General features: G+C 36.1%; 1 protein-coding gene across 3 annotated transcripts in view; it reads left to right on the forward strand.

Annotated features, from left to right (window-relative positions):
• The window catches only part of FCHSD2 (FCH and double SH3 domains 2), a 309,032-nt gene that overhangs the window by 224,049 nt on the left and 57,426 nt on the right, over positions 1-27,557 (forward strand). For all 3 annotated transcript variants that reach the window (XM_059930853.1, XM_059930854.1, XM_059930852.1), the window contains 2 exons: positions 3,263-3,385; positions 14,869-14,964. In XM_059930853.1, coding sequence (XP_059786836.1) covers positions 3,263-3,385; positions 14,869-14,964 — 219 coding nt within the window. The remainder of the gene's footprint in view (positions 1-3,262; positions 3,386-14,868; positions 14,965-27,557) is intronic.

Genomic DNA, 27,557 nt, shown 5'->3' on the forward strand with positions numbered 1-27,557 from the left:
GGATTCTAACCCATATCCAACTTATTTCAGAACTCAAGTTCCTTCCCATGCTGCCTTTATAATTCTGAAGTAGAGCATGATTCTCAGTTGAAAATAGATGCTGATCTGCCTACTTGATATATTGGTGCTCTTGACCCTATTCAGAATGGTGGACTTCTCTGCCTGCAGCCACTGTGGGTTCTACAGGGTCACCAGGATCTAAATCTACATAAATATTCAACCTAATCAGCTAAAATGACTGTTTAGTCCAGTGGTTGTCAAAGTATGGTCCCCAGACCAGCAGCAAGTTGTTAGAAAATACAAATTCTCAGGTCCCACCCCCAACCTACTCAATTAGAAACTCTGCGTGTTGGAGCTTATGATGCCTATATTGCCGTTTGCTATGTTTAAATAAAATGCTCTAAGGTTTCCTGCAAACACAAGGTTATGACCATCTACCAAGAGCATTCTAAGGCAAAACCTCATATCAGAAGTAGCTATATGTTCATTTTTTAACAAGTTAATGAAAAGCATGTCCTAAGGTAGGAATTGTTATTCAGACTTTAACACCTGCAGTCTCTCTGGGGATGTTGCATAACCTCATGGAAAGGAATCTTAAGGAATTTGCCCTGCCTATATTTACAGTGCTTGATGGTGCCATCTAGTGGTTTAAGCATTATAGAACGTGCAGATTTATTAACGCTTTGGGGACAGAATTTGTGTATTTTTTAAAAGTCAATTTTATAGTGAATGTTTAATGAAAGTAGGATATGTAATTTCCTTACTATAAAACCTCCATTGAGGATTCTTAGATATGATACCAAAACACAAACAACAAAAGAAAAAATAGCTAAATTAGACCTCAACAAAATTAAAACTTTTGTGCATGAAAGGACACTATTGAGGGGCTTCCCTGGTGGTCCAGTGGCTAAGACTCTGCGCTCCCAATGCAGGGGGCCTGGGATCGATCCCTGGTCAGGGAACTAGATCCCACATACCACAACTAAAGATCCCGCATGCTGCAACTAAAGATCCCACATGATGCAGTGAAGATCCCGTGTGCTGCAACTAAGACCCAGCGCTGCCAAATAAATAAATAAGTAAATTTTTTTTTTTAAAAAGGACACTATTAATAAAGTGAAAATGTAGCCCACAAAATGGGAGACTATATTTGACAATCATATATCTTATAAGATATATGTATCCAAATATATAAATAGTATTCAAATATATAAAGAACTCTTAGAACTCAAAAACAAAAAGAAAAACAACCCAATTTACAAATGAGTGTAGGACTTGAGTAGACATCTCTTCAAAGAAAATATACAAATGGCCAATAAACACATGAAAAATCCCTCAACATCATTAGTCATTAGAGAAATGCAAATCAAAACCACAATGAGATACCAATAGGACAGCTTGAATAATTAAAAAAAGAAAAACAGAAAATAAGTATTGATGAGGTTGTGGAGAAATTGGAACCTTTATACATTGCTGGTGGAGATGTAAAATGGTGCAGCCACCGTGGAAAACAGATTGTTAGTTCCTCAAATAGACACGGAATTACCAGAGGACCCAGCAATTCCACTACTAGGTATATACCCAAGAGAACTGGAAAATCCATAATAGCCAAAAAGTGGAAACAATCCAAATGTCCACCAACTAATGAATGAATAAACAAAATGTGGCATATCCTTACAATGCAATATTGTTTAGCCATAAAATGTACTAATACATTGATGAACCTTGAAAACATGCTAAATGACAGAGGCAGGCACAAAAGACCACATATCATATGATTCCATTTATATGAAATGTCCAGAATAAACAAATTCATAGAATCAGAAAGTAGAGGGGCTTCCCTGGTGGCACAGAGGTTAAGAATCCTCCTGCCAATGCAGGGGACATGGGTTTAAGCCCTGGTCTGGGAAGATCCCACATGCCGCGGAGCAGCTAAGCCTGTGAGCCACAAGTACTGAGCCTGCGCTCCGGAGCCCATGAACCACAACTACTGAAGCCCACGTGCCTAGAGCCCATGCTCCGCAACAAGAGAAGCCACCGCAATGAGAAGTCCACGCACCACAACGAAGAGTAGCCCCTGCTTGCCGCAACTACAGAAAGCCTGCGCACAGCAATGAAGACCCAACGCAGCCCAAAAAATTAACTAATTAATTAATTAATTTTAAAAAAAGAAAGTGGATTAGTGGTTGCCAGAGGCGGGGAGAAAGGTAGGAATGGGTGCAACCACTTAATGGGTATGGGATTTCTTTTGGAGGTGATGCAAATGCCCTGGAATTAGATAGTAGTGATGGTTGCACAACATTGTGAGTGTACTAAAAGCCACTGAATTGTACACTTTGAAATAGTTAAAATGGTGACTTTTATGGTATGCGAATTTTACCTCAATTTTTAAGATCTTTGTTAATTTGTAAGACTGCAGAACCTTTATTATTCTTATTATTGATATATTTTCCCATAGCTGTTGCTAGTATGTATGTATGTATTCTATTCTACTTTGTTAGCCTAAAATTATTCAATATATTCTTTTCCATCTACACAGTTTCCATGGTTTTTATTTTGGTGGCTATGCATATTTTAGTCACTGTGTATATCATAACTAATATATCTCAAATGTTTAGTGGTTTTCTCTTCTTTTTTTTCAATTTCAAAGAGTCCTGCTCTAAATGCTTAAATAAGTAAGAATGTTTAAAACTCTCTGTAGACTTTGCATTGGTGTTTCTTCCCCAAAACAGGATTTCTGAGTCATTTTTTTATTTTTACTATTTCTATTGTGTTTTTTCTCTGACTGCTCTATAGTAAGAATATATTAATTTAGAATCCTACCAATAATGGATGAGGAAAAATGGAGGAGATTAATGTTTATTGAATGTCTGTTCTGTTCCAGGCACTGTGTCTGGATCCTTTACATCCATTATTTCATTTAACTCCCACACCTACTCTTATAAAGTGACTACAGAAGTTGACATAACTAATAAGCAGATGAACAAATATCAGAAACCAAACATTTTGTCTCCCAGGTGTTATCCTATCCCCACAACTTTACCAATATTGGGGTTTACCTTTTTTAGTTCCTATTTATTAGAGAAATTCATGTTTTCCCAAGTGATTGTTTAAGGTTTATATTTATCCTTACATAACGACCTATATCTTTTATTAATTTTTTATTAATAGATTTTAAACTGAACTTACCTTTTAAACAATAGGCGTTGTGTGTCAAAGCTTTGTCATAATTTTTTTGCTTTTGTTTACTCCTCTTTTACAGGCTCTTGATGGAAATGTATATGACCACCTCAAGGATTATTTAATAGCCTTCAGCCGGACGGAGCTAGAGACATGCCAAGCTGTGCAGAACACATTCCAGTTTTTATTAGAAACCTCCAGCAAGGCAAGTTACCTTTAGTGCAATATGTGATGTTATCCACTTTAGAATCTAAAATGTTTTTTGCATACAAACAAAATGAAGGTACCAATGACAGTAGAAGAATGCTTTAAAGGACAAATTTCCTGGAAACGCTATTTCTTCTAACAAAATTGGACGGTGTATTGTTCTCCTTGATGAAGGTCAAAAAAGTCTATTGCCATGTTGCTCTTGAGAAGAATGGTTTAAAGAGCTTTTATCTTTCACTCAAATGAATTTTGAATACACTAAGTTCGTAAAACAACAAAGTCATGTGTCAGTGCGAAGAATAATAAAGGGGCACAAAAAGAAAAATTAGCATTTTATAATTGATAAAGAAATTAATGTTATAATATCTTGTTTTTAGAAATTAACCTTGCCTTCTATATGCTGTCATTCTTTGATAGTAATCTTTTCATTCAAAAGTGTTGACATCTATCAACTTTGCTGGCATGTCACACTGTTTACATAGAAAATAAATGAAATTGTTTTTCTTTAGGATCTGACAGATTAAAATTTTTTGCAGTAGAGAAACTGCCCTTTGGAAGATAAATTGTTCCTGCGATTAATAAATCTTATTTTCTTTCTGATAAATTAAGTGCATAGTAAATGTTTCCTGACTGAATGAATACATTTATTAAAATATATTCATTTTATAACTGCTATTTTAAAAGATCCAGTTCAATTCTCCTTTTTGGCAGGAGGAGCAGGAACTAGCTAATACCTTAGAAAGTTGTTTGGAAAGGAATCAGGGTCTCCATCTCACAAGACAGTGTCCAAAGACAGGAAAGAAAAGGGACACAGACTTTTCTTCCTGAACGCCTCCATGTGTATTTATTCGTATTTTCAGTGTACCATAGCTCCAATTCTATTTTTAGAAAAACATGTAAATTGTTAAGTTGATATGGGAGTACAAATATCACTAGTCTGGTGCTTAGAAATCCTGTCATATTTTTGTATTCTTATATTTTCACCCCCCAGGATTCAATAAAAGATATAAAAGGATGGATGTATAGAAAGGATAAATGGATGGATAGATGGATAGTTAAGTGAAAGAAAATGTAGAAAAATAATAATTGAAGAATCTAGGTAGTGGGTATATAGGTGTTTCTGTACAATTCTTTTTATTTTAACATGTGTACATTTGACATCTTCCGTGAGAGAATGTTGCAGGGAAAAGTCTATAAAAACATCTTGGTTTTGTTCCTTTTATGGAGAGGTTGATTTTTGACTAGTAATCAGATTGTTTATATTTATTGGTCCATTCAGATTTTCTGTTTCTTTTTAGTACATTTTGGTAACTTACACTTTCCTAGATGAATTGTCCATTTCATTTATCAAATTTGATGTCATAAATTTGCATATAAAGTTGTTTGCCTCTGTAGTTGTCTCCCTTTTCATTTCTAGTATTGTTTGTGCTTTCTCTCTTACTTTGATCAGACTTACCAGTCTATTTTATTAATGTTTTCCAAGAGCCAGCTCTTGTTCTACTTCTCAATGTTATTGTTTCCTGTCTCCTTAATTTCTGCCTTTATATTCATTATTTCTTTCTACTTTATTACAGTTTATGTTTTTATTCTTTTTCAGGCTTTTTTTCTATTAGGTTCTATATTTTCAGTCTTTCTTGTTTTCAAGTAAATCCACTTGAACCTAAAAAATTTCTCTTTCTGCTTTAATTGCAGTCCAGGATATGTTTGTAGGGCTTTTTTTTATTGTTTCTACATTCCACCCCCACCCCCCCGCCCCTGTCATTAACCTATGAATTATTTAAAAGTGAGTTTTTCCAGTTTCCATTCAATGGGGGGAGTATGTAATAGGGTGGCATTTTTCATTTCTAATTTTATCAGAGAGACTGTCCCCAGACAGAATTCCTTGAAATCTCTTTTTCCAAGAATAAGTTAAGTTTGAATACACTACCTTTAGTTTATAAAACAGGTAAACATATAGTCTTTAAAATGTGCTAATATTTTATACAGCAGTTAACAATTTTCTAGGAGGTTTTAGCACATCCTCTGAGGTTGGTATTATCATGCTCATTTCATAGAGAGGAAAACAGACCCAGGAAGTTTATGTGGTTTGCCTGAGGTCACACACTCACACATAGTGTTTTCCGTGCTCTGCTACTATCTATATTATCTCTTTAGCTTACATTATTTTCATAGAAAATGAATTAAAAATGAATCAACTGATTTGGACACATAGAGATAAGCTTTTATTTTCCACTACATTCACTCACATGAGTATCTTACTCCCCAGGGATGAGGAATAAATGAGATGCTCTTATGTTTAGATTGAAAGTGGTAGTAATAAAAATTTTGTAAGAATGATGTAACTAGGAATTGTGCCCTTTTGTTCCTAGTACCAGAAGAGCTCATACCTATAAGTTTTATGCCACGTGTTTTTCTGTTACAAAGAGCTTGTTATGCTGCTCTTGTTATACTGCTAAAAGCAACCTAGTGATCTAATAACCCAAAAAGAAGTTTGAAACTCTTTTGGTTTTTATTCTACACCATTACTAGCTTGTCTTTTTTTTGGGGGGGGGGGCGGAATTCATTTTTTTCCACATATCTAAATTGTAACTGTACATGTTCTCAAAGATATTTTGGAGGTAATCCATAGTGACACATTGTAAATTTTACGGTGCCCTCTATATCTTTTATCCCCTAAAGGGAAACAGCTGGCCCTAGGAACTTTTAATTTTAATTATTTATGAAGCTTGCTTTTCTTCTTAATATTTTATGAAATGCTTTCTACATGTAACTGAAGCAGATGTTGTCAGAGATATTTTCTCTGGCATAGTTAATTCTAAAAGTAGTTCTACTGGCCCTACAGTTTGTTTATGTGTGCTTGCTTTCTGTCTGCATAAGGGAATTCCTACCAATTAATAATGCAGGTCTTCTAACAATTCAAAAATAACAATGTTATTCTATATTTCTTTGGAAATTAAATTGTCTAGTACTGTCATTCTTAATACCTTGAAGACTTACCAAAAAAGTAAACTTAATAAAATGAAGGGGAAAAATCACATGATCATCTCAAAAGACACAGGAAAAGCATTTGACAGAATTCAACACTCTTTTATTATAAAAATGCTCAGCAGATTAGGAATAGAAGGGAACTTCCTGAACATGGTAAAGGCATTTTTTAAAAACCTACATCACATATCACACTCAATGGTGAAAGACTGAAAGCTTTCCCCACCTAAGATCAGGAACAAGACAAGGATGCTCACTTTTCACCACTAATATTCACCATTGTACTGGAAGTCATGGTCAGAGCAGTTAGGCAAGAAATAGAAATAGGAGGCACCAAATGGGAAAGAAAGAAGTAAAATTATCTATATTTGCACATGACATGATTATAGAAAATCCTGTAGATTCCACAAAAGTCCTAGAGCTAGTAAATGAATTCAGCAAAAGTTGCAAATACAAAATCAAAACACAAAAATCAGTTGTGTTTCCATAATACTCCATCAATGAATGAACTGAAAGAAAATTAAGAAAATAATTCTAACTACAATACCATTTGAAGAATAACTACTTAGAAGTAAATTTATCCAAAACGTGAAAAACTTGTACATTGAAAACTACAAAACATTGCTGAAATTAAAGAAGACCTAAATAAATGGAAATAATAAATGTTTATGGATTGGAAGGTTTCATATCACTAATATTTCAATATTCCCCAGGGACTTCCCTGGTGGTCCAGTGGGTAAGATTCCGTGCTCCCAATGCAGGGGGCCCAGGTTCCATTCTTGATTGGGAAGCTGGATCCCTCATGCATGCTGCAACGAAGATGCCGCGTGCTGCAACTAAGACCTGGCTCAGCCTAAAAAAATAAATAATAAATAAATAAATATTTTTAAAAATATATATTTCAATATTCCCCAAAGCAATCTAATCAAGATAGTATGGTAGTAGTATAAGGATAGACATGTAGACCAGTAAGAATTGAGAGTCCAGAAATAAACTCAAACATCTGTGGCTAATTGATTTCGACAAGGTTGTCAAGGCCACTTGATAGAGAAAGAATAGTCTCTCCAATAAGAGGTGCTCAAACAACAGGATAACTACATGCAAAAGAATAAAGTTAAACCCCTTCCTCACTCCATATATAAAAATTAACTCAAAATGGGTCAACAACCTAAAACTATAAAATTATAGAAGAGAACAGAGGTAAATCTTTATTGAATTTGCCAATGTATTCTTAGGTTTAACATGAAAGCACAAGCAATAAAAGAAAAGATAGATAACTGAACTTCATCAGATTAAAAGTTTTTGTGCATCAAAGAACATTATCAAGAATGTGAAAAAGACAGCCCATAAAATGGGAGAAAATATGTATAAATCATGTGTCTGATAGGAATTTAATATTCAGAACATATAAATAACTTTTACAACTCAACACATAAAAGACAAATGACCCAATTTAAAAATGGACAAAGGACTTGAATAGACATTTTTCCAATGAAAATGTACACATCAAAAGATCCTCAGCACTGTTAGTCATTAGAGAAATGCAAATCAAAACCACAATGAAATACCACTTCCCACCCAGTAGGATAGCTTTAGTATTTAAAAACAAGCACACACACAATAGCAAGTGTTGGCAAGGATGTGGAGAAATTAGAACCCTTGTACAGCGTTTGTAGGAATGTAAAATAGTATAGCCACTGTGGAAGACAGTTCGGTAGTTCCTCAAAAAGTAAGACACAGAGTTACCATATGACTCGGCACTTCCACTTTAAGAGAATTGAAAAAAAGTGTTTAAACAAAAATTTGTACAGAAATGTTCCTGGCAGTGTTATTCATAATAGCCAATAAATGTAAACACCCTAAATGTCAATCAACTGATGATTAGATAAATAAAACACAGTATATCCATACAATGGAATATTATTTGTTCATAAAAAAGAATGAACTACTGGGGCTTCCCTGGTGGCGCAGTGGTTAAGAATCTGCCTGCCAATGCAGGGGACACGGGTTCGAGCCCTAGTCTGGGAAGATCCCACATGCCGCGGAGCAACTAAGCCCCGTGAGCCACAACTACTGAGCCTGCGCGTCTGGAGCCTGTGCTCCGCAACAAGAGAGGCCGCGACAGTGAGAGGCCCGCGCACCGTGATGAAGAGTGGCCCCCACTCGCCGCAACTGGAGAAAGCCCTCGCACAGAAACGAAGACCCAACACAGCCAAAAATAAATAAATAATTAAAACAACAACAAAAAAAAAAGAATGAACTACTGATACATCATACAACACGTATCCCACAGAATAAAATATATAAATAGCTATTACCATATTAAAAGATGTTTTTATGGGCTAGGTTGTGTCCCCCTAAAATTCATATGTTGAAGTCCTAACCTCTGGTTCCTCAGACTGTGACTGTTTTTGGATATAGGGCCTTTAAAGAGGTTATTAAGGTAAAATGAGGTCATATGGACAAGCTCTAATCCAGCATGATTGGTGTCCTTATAAGAGGAGGTTAGAACACAAACAGGCACAGAGGGAAGACCATATGAAGACACCAGGAAAAGATGACCATCTACAAGCCAAGGAAAGAGACCCTCAGAAGAAACCAAACCTGCCAACACCTTGATCTTGGACTTATAGCCTCCAGAACAGTGAGGAAACAAGTTTATGTTGTTTAAGCCACCTCGTCTGTGATACTTTGTTATGGCAGCCCTAGGAAACTAATACAGATACTTACACTCACTATTAATCAAAGAAATGGAAATTAAAATCACCATGAGATTCTATTCTACACTTATGAGATTGACAAAAACAGACAGGAATGACTGTTGGTGAGAATATGGATTAACAGAAACTCTTACACTGCCCTGAAGGGTACAGATTGATACATCCAATTTTAAAACATTTGACATTATCTAGTCAGTTTAAAGATGCGCTTAGCTTATGACCCAGCAGTTCTACTGCTCGGAATATAACCTAGAGAAACTCTGGCACATGGATACCAGGAGACTTTTGAAAGAATGTTCATAGCAACTTCCTTTATAAGACTAGAAAAAACTAGAAATAACCCAGCTGTCCACTGACAGTAAGATGAATAATGGAATACAAGATAGCAATAAAAATGGAAGCTCTGTAGGCACATGCATTAATATGGATAAGATTCACAAATGTAATATTGAGCAAAAAGCAAATTGCACAGCAAGGACCTACAGTATAGCACAGGGAACTATACTCAGTATTTGTAGTAACCTATAATGGAAAAGAATCTGAAAAAGAATATGTGTGTGTGTGTGTGTGTGTATGGCTAAATCACTTTGCTTTACACTTGAAATTAACACAACATTGTAAATTAGCTGTACTTCAATTTAAAAAAAAAGGAACTTGCAAAAGAATACACATACTAAGATGCCATTTATACAGTGTACAAAATATCCAAGAAAACAGTATCATTTTGAGATACATCATATGTAGTAACACTATTAAAAGGAAAAAAAAAAAAAGAGGAGCTTGGTAAAATTCAGTAGAGTGGTTACATCTAGAGCAGCATGCATTTGCAGAGGGGCAGATATTCCCCAAGGGAGTAAAAATTGCTTCCGGATTTTGAGGGGTGGTTTGCAAAAAAATCTTAGATATTACAGCAGGCCACAGTACTTAAACATATATACAGTATATTTGTGGTATTAAAATTTAATCAAAGAGGGAGATTAGGGAAAAAATGTCTTAAAAGGGTCCCTGGATTGGGGAGTGGGAGTGATAACACTTAAAAAACATTAAAAAAAAAAAAAGGTTGAGGAACACTCCTTTCGAAGGAAGGTGGGAATGCAATAAGGAGAGGGTATATAGATTTCGACAGTAATAGTAATGTTTTATTTAATCTCAGTGATGGATACAGAGGTGTTCTTTAACAACTGTTTATTGAATGCTACTTTAGACAGAGTCACTCTGCTAGTTGCTGAAGGATACATCAGTAATGAGATTTAAGGCCTGACCTCAGTTGTCACAAGGAATGACAGAGGGGAGCAGGAAGGGACTGGAGGGAAAGATTACAAAGGGGATGAGAAAACTTTTGAGAGTGAGAGATGAGTTCATTATCTTGATTGTGGTGATATTTTTACAGGTGTATAGGTAAGTTAAGACTTATCAAAGTATACACTTTAAATATGTACAGTTTATTGTATGTCAGTTATACTTCAATAACAGCTTTACAGAGAGAGAGATTGGGCATATATCCCAGAGAAAATGAAAATTTATTTTCACACAGAAACTTGGACACAAATGTAGAGTAGCTTTATTCATAATAGCCAAAAACTGGAAACTGCTTAAATGACCTTCAGTGAGTGAGGGATCAAACACATGGTGGTACCTCCAAACTATGGAATATTACTCAGCAATAAAAAGGAGTGAACTGTTGATACATGCAACAAATTGGATGAACTTATAGGAAATTATGCTGAGTGAAAATGGAAATCTCAAAAAGATATATGGTGGGACTTCCCTGGTGGTCCAGTGGTTAAGACTCCGTGCTTCCACTGCAGGGGGCACGGGTTCAATACCTGGTCAGGGAACTAAGATCCCTCATGCCGTGCCGCATGGCCAAAAAAGAAAAGATATATGGTGCATGATTCCATTATGTAACATTTGCAAAATAACATGTTTATAGAAATAGAGAACAGATTAGCAATTGCCAGGAATTAGGGAAGAGGAAAGTAGAGGGAGCTATTATGGAGTAGCACAAGGGAGTCATGTGGTGATGGTTCAGTTAAGTATCTTGATTGTGATAGTGGTTACATGAAGTTATACATATGATAAAATTGTATAGACCTCTACACATACACTACCCCAAAATGAGTGCATATATAACTGGTGAAATCTAAATAAGCTTTATGCTTTGTACCAGTGTCGATTTCCTGGTTTTGACATTTACTATATTTATGCAAGACGCCGACATTGGGAGGTGCACAGGATCTCTTTGCAACTTCCTTTCAAAATGAATTGTTCGAGAGAGAAGACCAGTAACTAACCCAGTACCTCTAGTGTACAGATCTTGTTTTCTATGTACTTTCTCCTACTCACTTAAAAAAAATAATAATAAAAGTAAATAAATAAGAACAGTGCTTCTTGGGAGAATAGCACTGATTCTAGATCTGGGACATGAAATATTTAAGGTAAATGTTAAATAACTTGTCATAATGGAAAGCAAGGAAACTGTCAAAACTATCAAAAACTACTAGTCCCATCTCAAAGGGACTCAGGATGTGATCTTGCTAGCCAAAGATGGGATAATTTTAGCATCAATAATGATAATAACAGCAGTAGATTAAAACACATCAAATATTTTTAAATCAATGACTTCGTAATAATAATTTATTAAAGCTATAATTGATCATTCTTTGGAGGTTGCTAGGGAAACGGCTAAATTTGAAAACTAGATAATAAAGGGAAGAGGAAATGTTTATCCTGCCTTATACAAAATGTACCTCAAGGTAACTAAATAATTGACTTGGAAAGTTTTTCTTATGGAAGTATTCCAGCTAATAAATGAAACAGGAATGACAGAATTCCTTGAAAAAGTGATAGAAAAAATAGAAAAATCTCTAGTTTTTGTAACCCCTAATATGTTTAGGCATTTATCATCATAGGTCTGTTCTATTAGTTTCCTACGGCTGCTGTACAAATTACCATAAACTGGATGGCGTAAAATGACCGAAATTTATTCCCTCTGAGTTCTGGAGGCCAAAAGTCAGAAATGAAAGTGTCAGCAAGGCTGCACTCCCTCCAAAGGCTTCAGAGCATAATCAGTTTCTTACCTCTTCCAGCTTCTCATAGCTTCAGACATTTTTTGGTTTGTGGTCACATTACTCCAATCTCTACCTCTGGTCTCATTGGCTCCTCTTCTGTCTGTGTTTTCTTCTGTTTGCCTTTTATAATGACATCACTTATCATTAGATTAAGGGCCCAACCACAGAATCCAGAATGACTTCCTAATCTCAAAATCCTTAACAATTACATCTGCAAAGGGCCTTTTTCCAAATGAGGTAGCATTCACAAGTTCCAGGGATTAGGACATGGACATCTCTTTTGGGGGGCCACCATTCATTCAGCCCACTACAACTGTTAATATCAAAAAGAGACAAGTCAGAGGCAAGCCTCTTCATAGAAGTAAACACCACCTTGTCAAAAAATAAAAATAAAACAAAAACCTAAATGCAAAGAAGCATCAATTTACAGGACACACAAGAAACAGAATACTGCGAGAATGGAGTCAACAAAACTCAGACTGTGGGAAACTCTACAAAACAAAAACTCAGTTTCTTCAACAAACAAATTGCAGGGGGATGGAGTTAAGGGAGATGGAGGAAGAAACCTATATATGAAAACAAACCTAAGCAACATCATCCATTTGCACTGTGGGAACCTTACTGTGATCCCGATTTGAAAAACTTTTTAAAATATGAAACAGAAATTTGAACACTTACTGGTTGTTTTATAATTTTTTTTGTAAATTTTAATATGGATATATTTTTTAGAGTCTTTGTCTTTTAGACATTACACTGAAATATTTATAGATGAAATGATATGTCTAGGACGTGCTTCAATAGAATTGGGGGAGGGGAGGAGCAGGTAGGTTTATAGATGAAACAAGAATTTGTGTTTTTGGAAGGTGGGTGGTAGGTACATGGGGATACATTATTCTGTTCTCTCTACTTTGACATGTTCCGTAACAAAAAATTAAAAATTTAAAAAGGTTGATACTTCCCCCTTGAAAGAAAGAAAAAGAGGAAAGAAAGAAAGAAAAGGAAGTTTGGTTTGTGGTGCTTGAGAGGATAGGTTTAGCAACTAGAAGGATGATCCTCTTAGCTTTTTTCTGCATGGTGACTAGTGAGGCTGTGTCTCAGGGCTGTGTCAAGAGCTTTCACAGGGGATTTCCCTGGTGGCGCAGTCCTGTGTTCGATCCCTAGTCCTGGAAGATCCCACATGCTGCGGAGCAACTAAGCTACAACTACTGAAGCCCACGCACCCTAGAGCCCGCGTGCTGCAACTACTGAGCCCGTGTGCTGCAACTACTGAAGCCCGCGGGCCTAGAGCCCTTGCTCCGCAACAAGAGAAACTACCTCAATGAGAAGCCCGCACACCGCAACAAAGAGTAGACCCCACTCTCCACAACTAGAGAAAGCCCGCGCGCAGCAATGAAGACCCAACACAACCAACCAACCAACCAATAAGTAAATAAATAATTTTAAAAAGAAAAAAAAAAGAGCTTTCACAGCTACTCTAGCTTAAAACTGGAATCCAGGAAAAGAAAAAAACCCATTTCCCTTTTTTCAACCACTCCTTCCTCCATCCCACCCCTTCAGTCTGGATTAAATAGCACCATCTTTTGTGCTCTCCTAGTACCTTCTACATACTTTGATAGTGTATTTTAATTGTGTAATCTGTTTAGTTCTCCCAGTTTCTAGATTATAAGTTCCTTGAAGATATTGACTTTATTCATATTTATTCCTCTGTGTATTCCCCCTCTCTGCTGCATTTAACATTAGGCCTGATAAGCTCTCTCAGTAAATGGTTGTTGAATGGGGGTGGGGGTGCAGAGGAGCAATAGAGAATTGGGTTGTGCTGGTAAATAAAATGCAGAATATACCTCCTACTTTCTCCATCTCCTGAATGAATTCTTTTCCCAGGACTACTAAAGTATAGCCACAGAGCTGCTTTAAACTTTTCTTCCTTCTTCTGCCCATCCTCTGGCAGAGGTGCTAATGAGCTGTAATATACTACAAATGAAAGAAGAGTCAAGGGTAAGCAGTGTAGCAAAATAGAAAATGGGTTTCTGCACAATCAAATGTTGCTGATTTCCACTCTTTCCCAGAGTATATAATACAATGAATTCTTTTTAGATAACTGTCTTCCTGTGCTATTTGTTTTGTTACTTTATGTGTATTAGAATTCCCCTTCTCTATAAATTCCTTTCTAGTCTGTCTTCTTGGTATGCTTTAAGATGGTAATTAGAATACAACCTCCTTAAAAAGGTGGCAAGAAGTACTAGAAAAATACTATTTTGTGTTATGTATAAGGTTATTTGGCAGTTTCCTAGTAGATGGCAATCTCCATAAAGCAAACTTTAAGAGGCCTGCAAAACTTTAGAACTGGGAGAGACCTGACAAACTAATGTGCTTCCCTATTTGCACCTTCCCCCCGTTCAAAAGAATAACATTTTGTGTAATAGCCATCTTTTTGCAGTCTTAAAATAGTACATATTGTCTAGTCCCCAAATCTGGGCTAGTTTCTAAACTAGTACTTTCCATACTTAGATTCTTGAGAAAATGGGGCACAAGGATAACAACTATTATCTAAAATGAAAAAAAAAAATTGTAATTATAATTTCTTTTTGACCACGTAGTACTGGATGATTGCTCATTTTTAGAAAACAGCAGAATAAAGCTTAAACTTTAAAACACAATTATTTTAACCTTATTAAAGACTTAAAGATATTTTATTTTCTCTTTAGGTGGTACGAGACTATAATCTTCAGCTGTTTTTACAAGAGAATGCTGTATTTCACAAACCCCAGCCCTTCCAGTTCCAGCCTTGTGACAGTGATACTGTAAGGGAATTCCAGATTTTCATTTCATTTGTCTTTAAGCTATGTTTGTTCTTAAATAACTACTATCCTTGGAATAGACAGACAAAAACTGAGTGTATCTCAATATTATAACAAAACTGTGAGGATGCAGAGAAACTGTGACATTTCTTCTTTCTAAAATGTGACTAACACGCCCAGTATCTTTATGCTAACAACTTTCTGCTTAATAAGGTTAAATCATAAAACAAGTTACTGGAAATCTGAAAACTGAACTGAGGGAAAAAGAAAAAAATATTCAATAAATTTTTTTCAATTCAAATGTAAATTACATACTTTCTATTCATGAAATTCTTCACATGCATACCCTTCCAAAGAAACCAGTGGTTAAGTTTTAACCAGAATAGAATTAATAAATAGAATAATGAATATATGCATACAAATATTTTTACTGGTTTTATTAAAAATTATAGACCCTTTATAATTCCTTTCAGATTTCTTAGAATGTTAAAGTATTAACACAAATGCCAAATTGGCAGTGTTTAAAAAACAATCATTAATCATACATTTTTATCCTTGAGTTTACTCTATGAAAAATGATAGCCATTTTTTAATTAAAGAAAAAGAACCAGAATACTAATTTAATAACATTTTTAAAAAGATATTTAACTTCTACAAGGTGAGAAAGCACATGTTGGCATATCTAGCACATTCTCTCAATGCAGGCAAGCCAAGAGGGAAGTCAAGTTGTATTGATAAAGTCTTGGTAAACCTAGAATCAAAACCAGGGGAGTTTATGATATCAGAGTTTAATGGTATCAGTTTAATAGAAACCTTTGCTGGAGATATCTTCATTACTTTTCCTACTAAATTTTAAGTAGCCCTGTTAGTGGCTATATAAAGAAATGTAGGAAATCAGCATTTCCCTCTAGATTATTAACCCTTGCCCTTTATAGTAGCGCCTTTTTTTATCGATCAGCTTTTGCCTAATGACTCGGAGACATTGTCCTGAGGATACAGGGTATGGACAAGTTTGCCAAGCTTGACTTAAAATTGCGACTAATTTGAGATTATTTTATCTTTGCCCATTTTCCTCAGGAAAATCAGAATAATAGTGACTCTCATCTCACTCATCCAAAGCCCAATGACAACCTGAAATCCTTCATTGTTTCTGAACACTGTGCTAAATGTTCTTAGCTGTGTGTCCCTGTTTGCCTTAAAATTCTAACTGTATGCTGTTTTCTGTCCTTGTGCAATCTGTACTGGGCAGAGTTTAAAAGCTGCCCAACTGGTGGATATTGAGCTCTCCCCTGTCAGTGCTCTGAGAATGACCATAGCTGAGGTATATGGGGGTGTGGGTCAAGGGTGGGAGGGATGGGGTGCGTGGGTTTGCATGCTGATGAAGGGTGGGACCTGGTATTGGAATGAAAGTTATAAATATATGTGTAAGGGGCTACTGAATGCATAAGCTGGGGCTTTCTGTTTTTCCCTTATAAATTAGGGATTTCTTTTCCTGTTTATAGTGAAAAGATTGAGCTTCTCATTTGTCATCTTGTCTGAAGCACCTTAGTTTTCCTCAACAGGAGTGCTGGAAAGAACCTTAGAGCTAACTTGCCTTTATTAAAGAGGAAACTGAAGCCTAGAAAGGAAAAGAGACTTGTCCAGAGTCATACAGTGAATTAATGACACAATGTCTTGATTGCAGTTTAATGTTCTTTCCACATGCTACTCTGTTTTCTAAGAAGAAATGTTCAGCACTTGGGGAGCAGTTAATTTTTTCATAATGGAAAAAGATAAATGCTCACACATTTGTAAAAATCATCCCAGATTGTCAACCATTGAAAAAGTCTTTAGAATAATCATTTTGAAAATGTTTTTACCTGTAAAATTTGTTGTATGTACTTTTTGTTTTGTTGTAGATTAAGTATTCTTACTGCTCACAAAGAATAAAATCCCAAATAATTGTTTTTACTCAGTATGGACTAGTACTGTTCTTTCATATGAGAATGGAACCATTGTTTACTTGCTTTTCTGGTTTCCTCTTGGAAAAGCCTGTCATGGAGAGTGCCAGTCAGTGCCCCATTAACTTACTCCTCCTGCCGGGTAAATGCAGGGCGTGTAGGAAGCACTAATTGCCACTATCTTCTGTCGTATTTCTGAAATTGCTATTGTTCCTATCCTATTTTGGAGCATATTTTAATTCAACAGACACTGAGTCCCTACTGCATCTGAGTGCCAATCGTTCAGATAGAGGCTGAGGATTGCTATTACATGTTAAGAGCCTGGACTAGATGAGCTCACTGACATGTACACAAATAAGTAAAATATAATGAGGCAAGTGCTGTATATGATAGAGTGCTCCTGCTGTCCATTGATGGGTACAGTTAATGCATCCTGATGTAGTATAATTTTTTTACAAATTTTTTGAGGCATATTTACATATCATATAATTCACCCATTTCAGGTATATGATTCACTGATTTTTAGTAAATTGACCAAATTGTACAACCATCATCACAAGTAAGTTTTAGAACATTTTCATGACCCCAGTAAGATCCCTCGCGTCCGTTTACTGTTAATCCCTATTCCCATCCCCTGCCCAGGCAACCTCTAATCTATTTTCTTTCTCTATAGGTTTCCGTTTTCTAGAAATTTCATATAAATTGAATCATACAATATGTGGTCTCTTATGTCTTGCTTCTTTCACTTAGCATGTTTTTGGGGTTCATCTATGTCTTAGAATGTATCAATAGTTTGTACCTTTTTAATTACTGAATAGTGTTATGAATATACCACATTTTGTTTATCTGTTCATCAGTGATAGGCATTTAGGTTGTTACCCACTTTTGGCTGTTATCAATAATGCCAATATTAACATTTGTGTACAAGTCTTTGTATGAATATGTTTTCAATACTCTTGAGTTGCTGAGTCTTATGGTAAATTTGTTTCACTTTTTAAGAAATTGACAAACTTTTCCAAAGTGGCTACCATTTTGTGTTTCTACTACTTTTGTATGTATATGGGTTCTTGTTTCTCCACATCTTCACTTCCATTTGTTATTGTCTCTCTATCTCTTTGCTTATAGCCATCCTAGAGGATGTGAAATGGTATCTCATTGTGGTTTTGATTTGCATTAACCTAATGACTGATGATGTTGAGTTTCTTCTAATGAGCTTATTAGTGATTCATATATTTACTTTGGTAAAATGTCTATTCATGTCTTTTGTCTTTTTTAATCAGATTGTTTGTCTTCTTAGTATGGATTAGATCTTGAAGATGAATTGAAATTTACTTTGCAGTGATTGAAAAACAACATGCCAGGAAGTGAAAATAACAATTGAAAATAATAGATGAAATTCACTGAAGATTTGTTTCATGCTAGATATTTTTCTGATTGCATTGCCTGTATTAACTCATTTAGTCCTCTCAACAATCCCATATTTTAGGTTCTCTTTTTAATACTCATTTTATAGTCGAGGAAACTATGGTTAAGAAATTTGCTCAAGATCACTCAGCTAATAAGTGTTGGAGCCAGAAAAGCTTGAAAGTGCATTACCTGTATTTGAAATAGCAAGTAGGTTTGGTATGGTGAAGGTGTTGAACAACACCATAAATGTAGGTTGCAACCAGATTTTGTGTTTGAACTTTACATATGGTAGTATATGGAGAACTATGGAATGTTTTCAAGTAGGACAGTCATATGGTAATTGCACATGGATTCCCCCTGCAGGACAGTATTGTTCCTTAATTTTATTTTGGATTTTATAATTTATATTAGGAACTTTGAACTCCTTATGGATTTAATACATTTTTTATTCATTCAATAGATATTTATTGTGTATAATTTGTATATACCCTTGCCTTATATAGAGATGAGTAGTCAATAAATATTTGATCTAGATTTAGGTAAGATGCATTCAGGAAAGCCATAGGACTTTTAAAGTCACCACCATGATTAAAGGTAACTTATTTTCTTCTGAAGGTTTTTGTATATTATCTTAACATTTTTTTTAAAAACTTTTTAATATAACCCATTTCAAATTCCAGTATTTTCCCTACAAAAGTCAAAAATGTCCAGTTGAAAACATACAGTCACAGTATTACCACTGGAATTTAATTAAGGGTTGAAATTATTGCACTTCTTGTTTTTTTGGCTTATCTTTTTTTATCTGCTGGTAAATCAAAATTCCTTTTCATTTTATTTTAATATATGATTATTTTGAGTCATGTTTTAAAATGATATACCAAAAGGAACTGGCCAAAATGATTTTATAAGGTCACAATTCTCTATTCTGTACAGCCACAGAATTAAATTAGGAATCTTAGTTTAACCATAAGATGGTTACAAGTGACAGTGATCAGTGGCAAGTTTCATCTGATGTAGTAATTTAGTAGCTGGCTCATGGTTAATACTGAAATATTTCCATGTCTCTATTTCCATATAGAGTTACTGATTTCTAAAGTATCCTTTCTTTATTCTTCTTTATATCTTCTGGTATCAGATGATACCAGAAAGTCAAAAATCTTTCTAGAAATAGTAAAGTTCACGTTTCTTCACTGAAATGAAAGTTTTCAATACAAGATTGTTCTGAGAAGGATATGGAATGTAGCCTAAAATTTTTTTTTTATAATTTTAAAAATTTTATTTATTTATTTTTTTGGCTGCGTTGGGTCTTCGTCTCTGCGCGCAGGCTTTCTCTAGTTGCAGCAAGCGGGGGCTACTCTTCGTTGCAGTGCACGGGCTTCGCATTGGGGTGGCTTCTCGTTGCAGAGCACAGGCTCTAGGCGTGCAGGCTTCAGTAGTTGTGGCACGTGGGCTCAGTAGTTGTGGCTCGCAGGCTCAGTGGTTGTGGCGCATGGGCTTAGTTGCTCCGCAGCATGTGGGATCTTCCCGGACCAGGGCTCGAACCCGCATCCCCTGCATTGGCAGGCAGATTCTTAACCACTGCACCACCAAGGAAGCCCTGTAGCCTAAAATTTTTATTCCCCCCCCCAAAAAGGATATTCTATGAGAGAGAATTTATTTATTTATTTATTTTAATATTTATTTATTTGGCTGTGCCAGGTCTTCGTTGCCGCATGTGGGATCCTCGTTGTGGCATGTGGGATCTTTTTTAGTTGCAGCATGAAGGCTCTTAGTTGCGGCATGCGGGATCTAGTTCCCTGACCAGGGGTGGAACCCAGGCCCCCTGCATTGGGAGCCTGGGGTCTTAACCACTGGACCACCAGGGAAGTCCCAATGAGAGAATTTACATTTATCAGGCTCTCTATGTTGAAGAGTCATTCAGCTGTCACATGGGTCATAATTGTATTAGACATTCAAACAGGTGTTGTACAATGAGAAATCATGGGCTCTGGAGTCAAATCCTGGCTGTGCTATGTGCTAGCTGTGTTTATTTTTTTATTTTTATTTTTTTATTTACTTATTTTTTTAAACATCTTTATTGGAGTATAATTGCTTTACAATGGTGTGTTAGTTTCTGCTTTATAACAAAGTGAATCAGCTATACATATACATATATCCCCATATCTCTTCCCTCTTGCGTCTCCCTGCCTCCCACCATCCCTATCCCACCCCTCTAGGTGGTCACAAAGCACCAAGCTGATCTCCCTGTGCTATGCGGCTGCTTCCCACTAGCTATCTGTTTTACATTTGGTAGTATATATAAGTCCATGCCACTCTCTCACTTCGTCCCAGCTTACCCTTTCCCCTCCCCATGTCCTCAAGTCCATTCTCTAGTAGGTCTGTGTCTTTATTCCCGTCCTGCCCCTAGGTTCTTCATAAACACATGAAAGAATGCTCAACATCATTAATCATTAGAGAAATGCAAATCAAAACTACAGTGAGGTATCAGACTTGAAAAATAATGACTATGTTTCTTGTGTTTCTTGTGTGAAAATCAGCTTTTCTATCCCTACTCACTTTGTCCTTCTGCGCGCAGGCTCAGATATCTTCTATGCCCTTATGCTAACCTTAAAATGAACTGAAATCATATCTTTGTCTAAGAACAAAACAGTTAAGATGACTTAAAGACTAATATATCAAGAATATATTGGAATGAGCGGGAATTCCCTGATGGTCCAGTGGTTAGGACTCCTCACTTTCACTGCCAAGGGCCTGGGTTCAGTCCCTGGTCAGGGAATTAAGATCTCGCAAGCTGCGCAGCCAAAAAAAAAAAAACACTCTGTAGTGTAGTTCTTTAAAGTTATTTAATAACTGTAAATTTTGAAAAGACTGTATTTTAATATTACTTTCTAAAAAGATTGGTAATTTTTAAAAACAACATTGCTAGGCTCTGAAAGCCTTCCTAAACTCTTGAAAGAGTTTGGCTTTTGTTTTCTAAAAACAAAATTAAATCAAAAGATGTCTTTTCGGGGCTTCCCTGGTGGCGCAGTGGTTGAGAGTCTGCCTGCCAATGCAGGGGACACGGGTTCGAGCCCTGGTCTGGGAAGATCCCACATGCCGCGGAGCAGCTGGGCCCGTGAGCCACAATTCCTGAGCCTGCGCGTCTGGAGCCTGTGCTCCGCAGCAAGAAAGGCCGTGATAGTGAGAGGCCCGTGCACCGCGATGAAGAGCGGCCCCCACTTGCCTAAACTAGAGGAAGCCCTCGCGCAGAAACGAAGACCCAACACAGCCATAAATAAATAAATAATTATTTTAAAAAAAAAAAAAAAAGATGTCTTTTCTTTTCTTTTTTTTTTGGCTGCACCATACAGCTTTCAGCATCTTAGCTCTCTGCCCGCCTGACCAGGGATGGAACCCATGCCTCCTGCAGTGGAAGTGCGGAGTCCTAACCACTGGACCATGAGGGAAGTCCCTAAATCAAAAGATGTCTTGACATTTAAGTAAAAGCCTAGACAAAATTTCATTGAAAAGAGATTTGTATTTTAGCAATGTCTTTTTCAATATTACTATCTCTATCTATGTTATCAATATTGGCGTTAGATAAATAGAATAATTAATGAGACAGTATGGTCATATAAAAATAGCAAGGAATCTCGAGAGGTCTCAATACAAGCTCTAGATCCAGCACTTACTGGCTAAGTGGCTTCAGAAAGGCACATACCTTTTTTGAGCCTAGATTTCCATACCTATAAATTGAGAAGAGTCCCTATTAGTATTGTTTTGAGAACTAAATGTATGTAAAGCAGTTAGCACAGAGCTTAAATAGTCAATAAATGATACCCCTTTTTAAAATTAACATAGCTTTATAGTTTTCTAATTATAAAAAATGTTTTCACCTAAACCCTCACTGTTCAGAGGTAACCACTGGTAATAATTTGGTCAATATCCTTCTGAACATCTCTCTGCAGGTACCTACTTACATAGATGCGGATACACAACTTTATATAAGTAGAGTTAAAATAGACTTGAATTTAAGCTTTTTTTTCTCATTCAGTAGTATATCATAGATATCTAATATTTGCATTATCTGTACTCCCTAACCATCTCAGAAATTTGACATCCTGACCTCCCATCAAGTGGTTTGTCTTTATGTTTTTCATCTCCAGTACCTCCTAAAATTATGTCATGAATTTAAAATTCCAAGTAAATTAAAAATATGTTTTAAGAATATTTTTATCATTTTTACAGAGGCTCTTCTGTTCTTGAGTTAGGCGAGGCTCTCAGATAATGCTAAAAAGAAATTTGGAGCTCAGAGCAGTAGCAGTAGACTAGCAAAATTTCTGGGTCTCTTATCCAGAGAAACACACTGTTCCCTCTGCTTACAGCCAATGCATGAGCCTGTTTGTTCTCTTAAAATTAATTTCAGCACTGGTGAGGATCTGAGATTTCATCTCATCTTCAGATGTCTTGATTTTCAATTGCGAAAGCTGAGACCCAGAGAGGAAGTTAAGTACATTAGCCAGGGTGACACAGCTAGGTTTCTTTGGGAAGTAAATATTATATATGTACAATGTAAATGTATTTGAGGAGTAAATGTTCTTCATTTTTAAAGGCTACTCTTTTTTTTTTAACATCTTTATTGGAGTATAATTGCTTTACAATGGTGTGTTAGTTTCTGCTTTATAACAAAGTGAATGAGTTATACATATATGTCCCGATATCTCTTCCCTCTTGCATCTCCCTCCCTCCCACCATCCCTATTCCACCCCTCTAGGTGGTCACAAAGCACCAAGCTGATCTCCCTGTGCTATGCGGCTGCTTCCCACTAGCTATCTGTTTTACGTTTGGTAGTGTATATATGTCCATGCCACTCTCTCACTTCGTCCCAGCTTACCCTTCCCCCTCCCCGTATCCTCAAGTCCATTCTCTAGTAGGTCTGTGTCTTTATTCTCGTCTTGCCCCTAGGTTCTTCATGACCATTTTTTTTTCTTTAGATTCCATATATATGTGTTAGCATACGGTGTTTGTTTTTCTCCTTCTGACTTACTTCACTCTGTATGACAGACTCTAGGTCCATCCACCTCACTACAAATAACTCAATTTCATTTCTTTTTATGACTGAGTAATATTCCGTTGTATATATGTGCCACATCTTCTTTATCCATTCATCTGTCGATGGACACTTAGGTTGCTTCCATGTCCTGGCTATTGTAAATAAAGCTGCAATGAACATTGTGGTACATGACTCTTTTTGAATTATGGTTTTCTCAGGGTATATGCCCAGTAGTGGGATTGCTGGGTCATATGGTAGTTCTATTTTTAGTTTTTTAAGGAACCTCCATACTGTTCTCCATAGTGGCTGTATCAATTTACATTCCCACCAACAGTGCAAGAGGGTTCCCTCTTCTCCATACCCTCTTCAGCATTTATTGTTTGTAGATTTTTTGATGATGGCCATTCTGACCAGTGTGGGATGATATCTCATTGTAGTTTTGATTTGCATTTCTCTAATGATTAATGATGTTGAGCATTCTTTCATGTGTTTGTTGGCACTCTGTATATCTTCTTTGGAGAGATGTGTATTTAGGTCTTCTGCCCATTTTTGGATTGGGTTGTTTGTTTTTTTGATATTGAGCTGCATGAGCTGCTTGTAAATTTTGGAGATTAATCCTTTGTCAATTGCTTCATTTGCAAATATTTTCTCCCATTCTGAGGGTTGTCTTTTCATCTTGTTTATGGTTTCCTTTGCTGTACAAAAGCTTTGAAGTTTCATTAGGTCCCATTTGTTTATTTTTGTTTTTATTTCCATTTCTCTAGGAAGTGGGTCAAAAAGGATCTTGCTGTGATTTCTGTCATAGAGTGTTCTGTCTGTGTTTTCCTCTAAGAGTTTGATAGTGTCTGGCCTTACATTTAGGTCTTTAATCCATTTTGAGTTTATTTTTGTGTATAGTGTTACGGAGTGTTCTAATTTCATTCTTTTACATGTAGCTGGCGAGTTTTCCCAGCACCACTTATTGAAGAGGCTGTTTTTTCTCCACTGTATATTCTTGCCTCCTTTATCAAAGATAAGGTGACCATATGTGTGTGGGTTTATCTCTGGGCTTTCTATCCTGTTCCATTGATGTATATTTCTGTTTTTGTGCCAGTACCATACTGTCTTGATTACTCTAGCTTTGTAGTATAGTCTGAAGTCCGGGAGCCTGATTCCTCCATCTCCGTTTTTTTTTCTCAAGGTTGCTTTGGCTATTCGGGGTCTTTTGTGTTTCCATACAAATTGTGGAATTTTTTGTTCTAGTTCTGTGAAAAATGCCTGTGGTAGTTTGATAGGGATTGCACTGAATCGGTAGATTGCTTTGGGTAATATAGTCATTTTCACAATGTTGATTCTTCCAATCCAAGAACATGGTATATCTCTCCATCTGTTTGTATCATCTTTAATTTCTTTCATCAGTGTCTTATAATTTTCTGCATATAGGTCTTTTGTCTCCTTAGGTAGGTTTATTCCTAGATATTTTATTCTTTTTGTTGCAATGGTAAATGGGAGTGTTTTCTTAATTTCACTTTCAGGTTTTTCATCATTAGTGTATAGGAATGCAAGAGATTTCTATGCATTAATTTTGTATCCTGCTACTTTACCAAATTCATTGATTAGCTCTAATAGTTTTCTGGTAGCATCTTTAGGATTCTCTATGTATAGTATCATGTCATCTGCAAAAAGTGACAGCTTTACTTCTTCTTTTCCAATTTGGATTCCTTTTATTTCTTTTTCTTCTCTGATTGCTGTGGCTAAAACTTCCAAAACTATGTTGAATAATAGTGGTGAGAGTGGGCAACCTTGTCTTGTTCCTGATCTTAGAGGAAATGGTTTCAGTTTTTCACCATTGAGGACGATGTTGGCTGTGGGTTTGTCATATATGGCCTTTATTATGTTTAGGAAAGTTCCCTCTATGCCTACTTTCTGGAGGGTTTTTATCATAAATGGGTGCTGAGTTTTGTTGAAAGCTTTCTCTGCATCTATTGAGGTGATCATATGCTTTTTTTCCTTCAATTTGTTAATATGGTGTATCACATTGATTGATTTGCATATATTGAAGAATCCTTGCATTCCTGGGATAAACTCCACTTGATCATGGTGTATGATCCTTTTAATGTGCTGTTGGATTCTGTTTGCTAGTATTTTGTTGAGGATTTTTGCATCTATGTTCATCGGTGATATTGGCCTGTAGTTTTCTTTCTTTGTGACATCTTTGTCTGGTTTTGGTATCAGGGTGATGGTGGCCTCGTAGAATGAATTTGGGAGTGTTCCTCCCTCTGCTATATTTTGGAAGAGTTTGAGAAGGATAGGTGTTAGCTCTTCTCTAAATGTTTGATAGAATTTGGCTGTGAAACCATCTGGTCCTGGGCTTTTGTTTGTTGGAAGATTTTTAATCACAGTTGCAATTTCAGTGCTTGTGATTGGTCTGTTCATATTTTCTGTTTCTTCCCGGTTCAGTCTCGGAAGGTTGTGCATTTCTAAGAATTTGTCCACTTCTTCCAGGTTGTCCATTTTATTGGCATAGAGTTGCTTGTAGTAATCTCTCATGATCCTTTGTATTTCTGCAGTGTCAGTTGTTACTTCTCCTTTTTCATTTCTAATGGTAATGATTTGAGTCTTCTCCCTTTTTTTCTTGATGAGCGTGGCTAATGGTTTATCAATTTTGTTTATCTTCTCAAAGAACCAGCTTTTAGTTTTATTGATCTTTGCTATCGTTTCCTTCATTTCTTTTTCATTTATTTCTGATCTGATCTTTATGATTTCTTTCCTTCTGCTAACCTTGGGGTTTTTTTGTTCTTCTTTCTCTAATTGTTTTAGGTGTAGGGTTAGGTTGTTTATTTGAGATGTTTCTTGTTTCTTAAGGTAGGATTGTATTGCTATAAACTTCCCTCTTAGAACTGCTTTGCTGCATCCCATAGGTTTTGGGTTGTCGTGTTTTAATTGTCATTTGTTTCTAGGTATTTTTTGATTTCCTCTTTGATTTTTTCAGTGATCTCTTGGTTATTAAGTAGTGTATTGTTTAGCCTCCATGTGTTTGTATTTTTTACAGATTTTTTCCTGTAATTGATATCTAGTCTCATAGCGTTACAGTCAGAAAAGATACTTGATACGATTTCAGTTTTCTTAAATTTACCAAGGCTTGATTTGTGACCCAAGATATGATCTATCCTGGAGAATGTTCCATGAGCACTTGAGAAGAATGTGTATTCTGTTGTTTTCGGATGGAATGTCCTATAAATATCAATTAAGTCCATCTTGTTTAATGTATCATTTAAAGCTTGTGTTTCCTTATTTATTTTCATTTTGGATGATCTGTCCATTGGTGAAAGTGGGGTGTTAAAGTCCCCTACTATGATTGTGTTACTGTCGATTTCCCCTTTTTGGCTGTTAGTATTTGCCTTATGTATTGAGGTGCTCCTATGTTGGGTGCATAAATATTTACAATTGTTATATCTTCTTCTTGGATTGATCCCTTGATCATTATGTAGTCTCCTTCTTTGTCTCTTGTAATAGTCTTTGTTTTAAAGTCTATTTTGTCTGATATGAGACTTGCTACTCCAGCTTTCTTTTGATTTCCATTTGCATGGAATATCTTTTTCCATCTCCTCACTTTCAGTGTGTATGTGTCCCTAGGTCTGAAGTGGGACTCTTGTAGACAGCATATATACAGGTCTTGTTTTTGTATCCATTCAGCCAGTCTTTGTCTTTTGGTTGGAGCATTTAATCCATTTACATTTAAGGTAGTTATTGATATGTATGTTCCTATTACTGTTTTCTTAATTGTTTTGGGTTTGTTATTGTAGGTCTTTTCCTTCTCTTGTGTTTCCTAACTAGAGAAGTTCCTTTAGCATTTGTTGTAGAGCTGGTTTGGTGGTGCTGAATTCTCTTAACTTTTGCTTGTCTGTAAAGGTTTTAATTTCTCCATCAAATCTGAATGAGATCCTTGCTGGATAGAGTAATCTTGGCTGTAGGTTTTTCTCCTTCATCACTTTCAATATGTCCTGCCACTCCCTTCTGGCTTGCATAGTTTCTGCTGAAAGATCAGCTGTTAACCTTCTGGGGATTCCCTTGTGTGTTATTTGTTGTTTTTCCTCTGCTGCTTTTAATATTTTTTCTTTGTATTGAATTTTTGATAGTTGATTAATATGTGTCTTGGCGTGTTTCTCCTTGGATTTATCCTGTATGGGACTCTCTGTGCTTCCTGGACTTGATTAACTATTTCCTTTCCCATATTA

This window comes from Balaenoptera ricei, chromosome 8 (assembly GCF_028023285.1).
Source record: "Balaenoptera ricei isolate mBalRic1 chromosome 8, mBalRic1.hap2, whole genome shotgun sequence".
Taxonomy (NCBI): domain Eukaryota; kingdom Metazoa; phylum Chordata; class Mammalia; order Artiodactyla; family Balaenopteridae; genus Balaenoptera; species Balaenoptera ricei.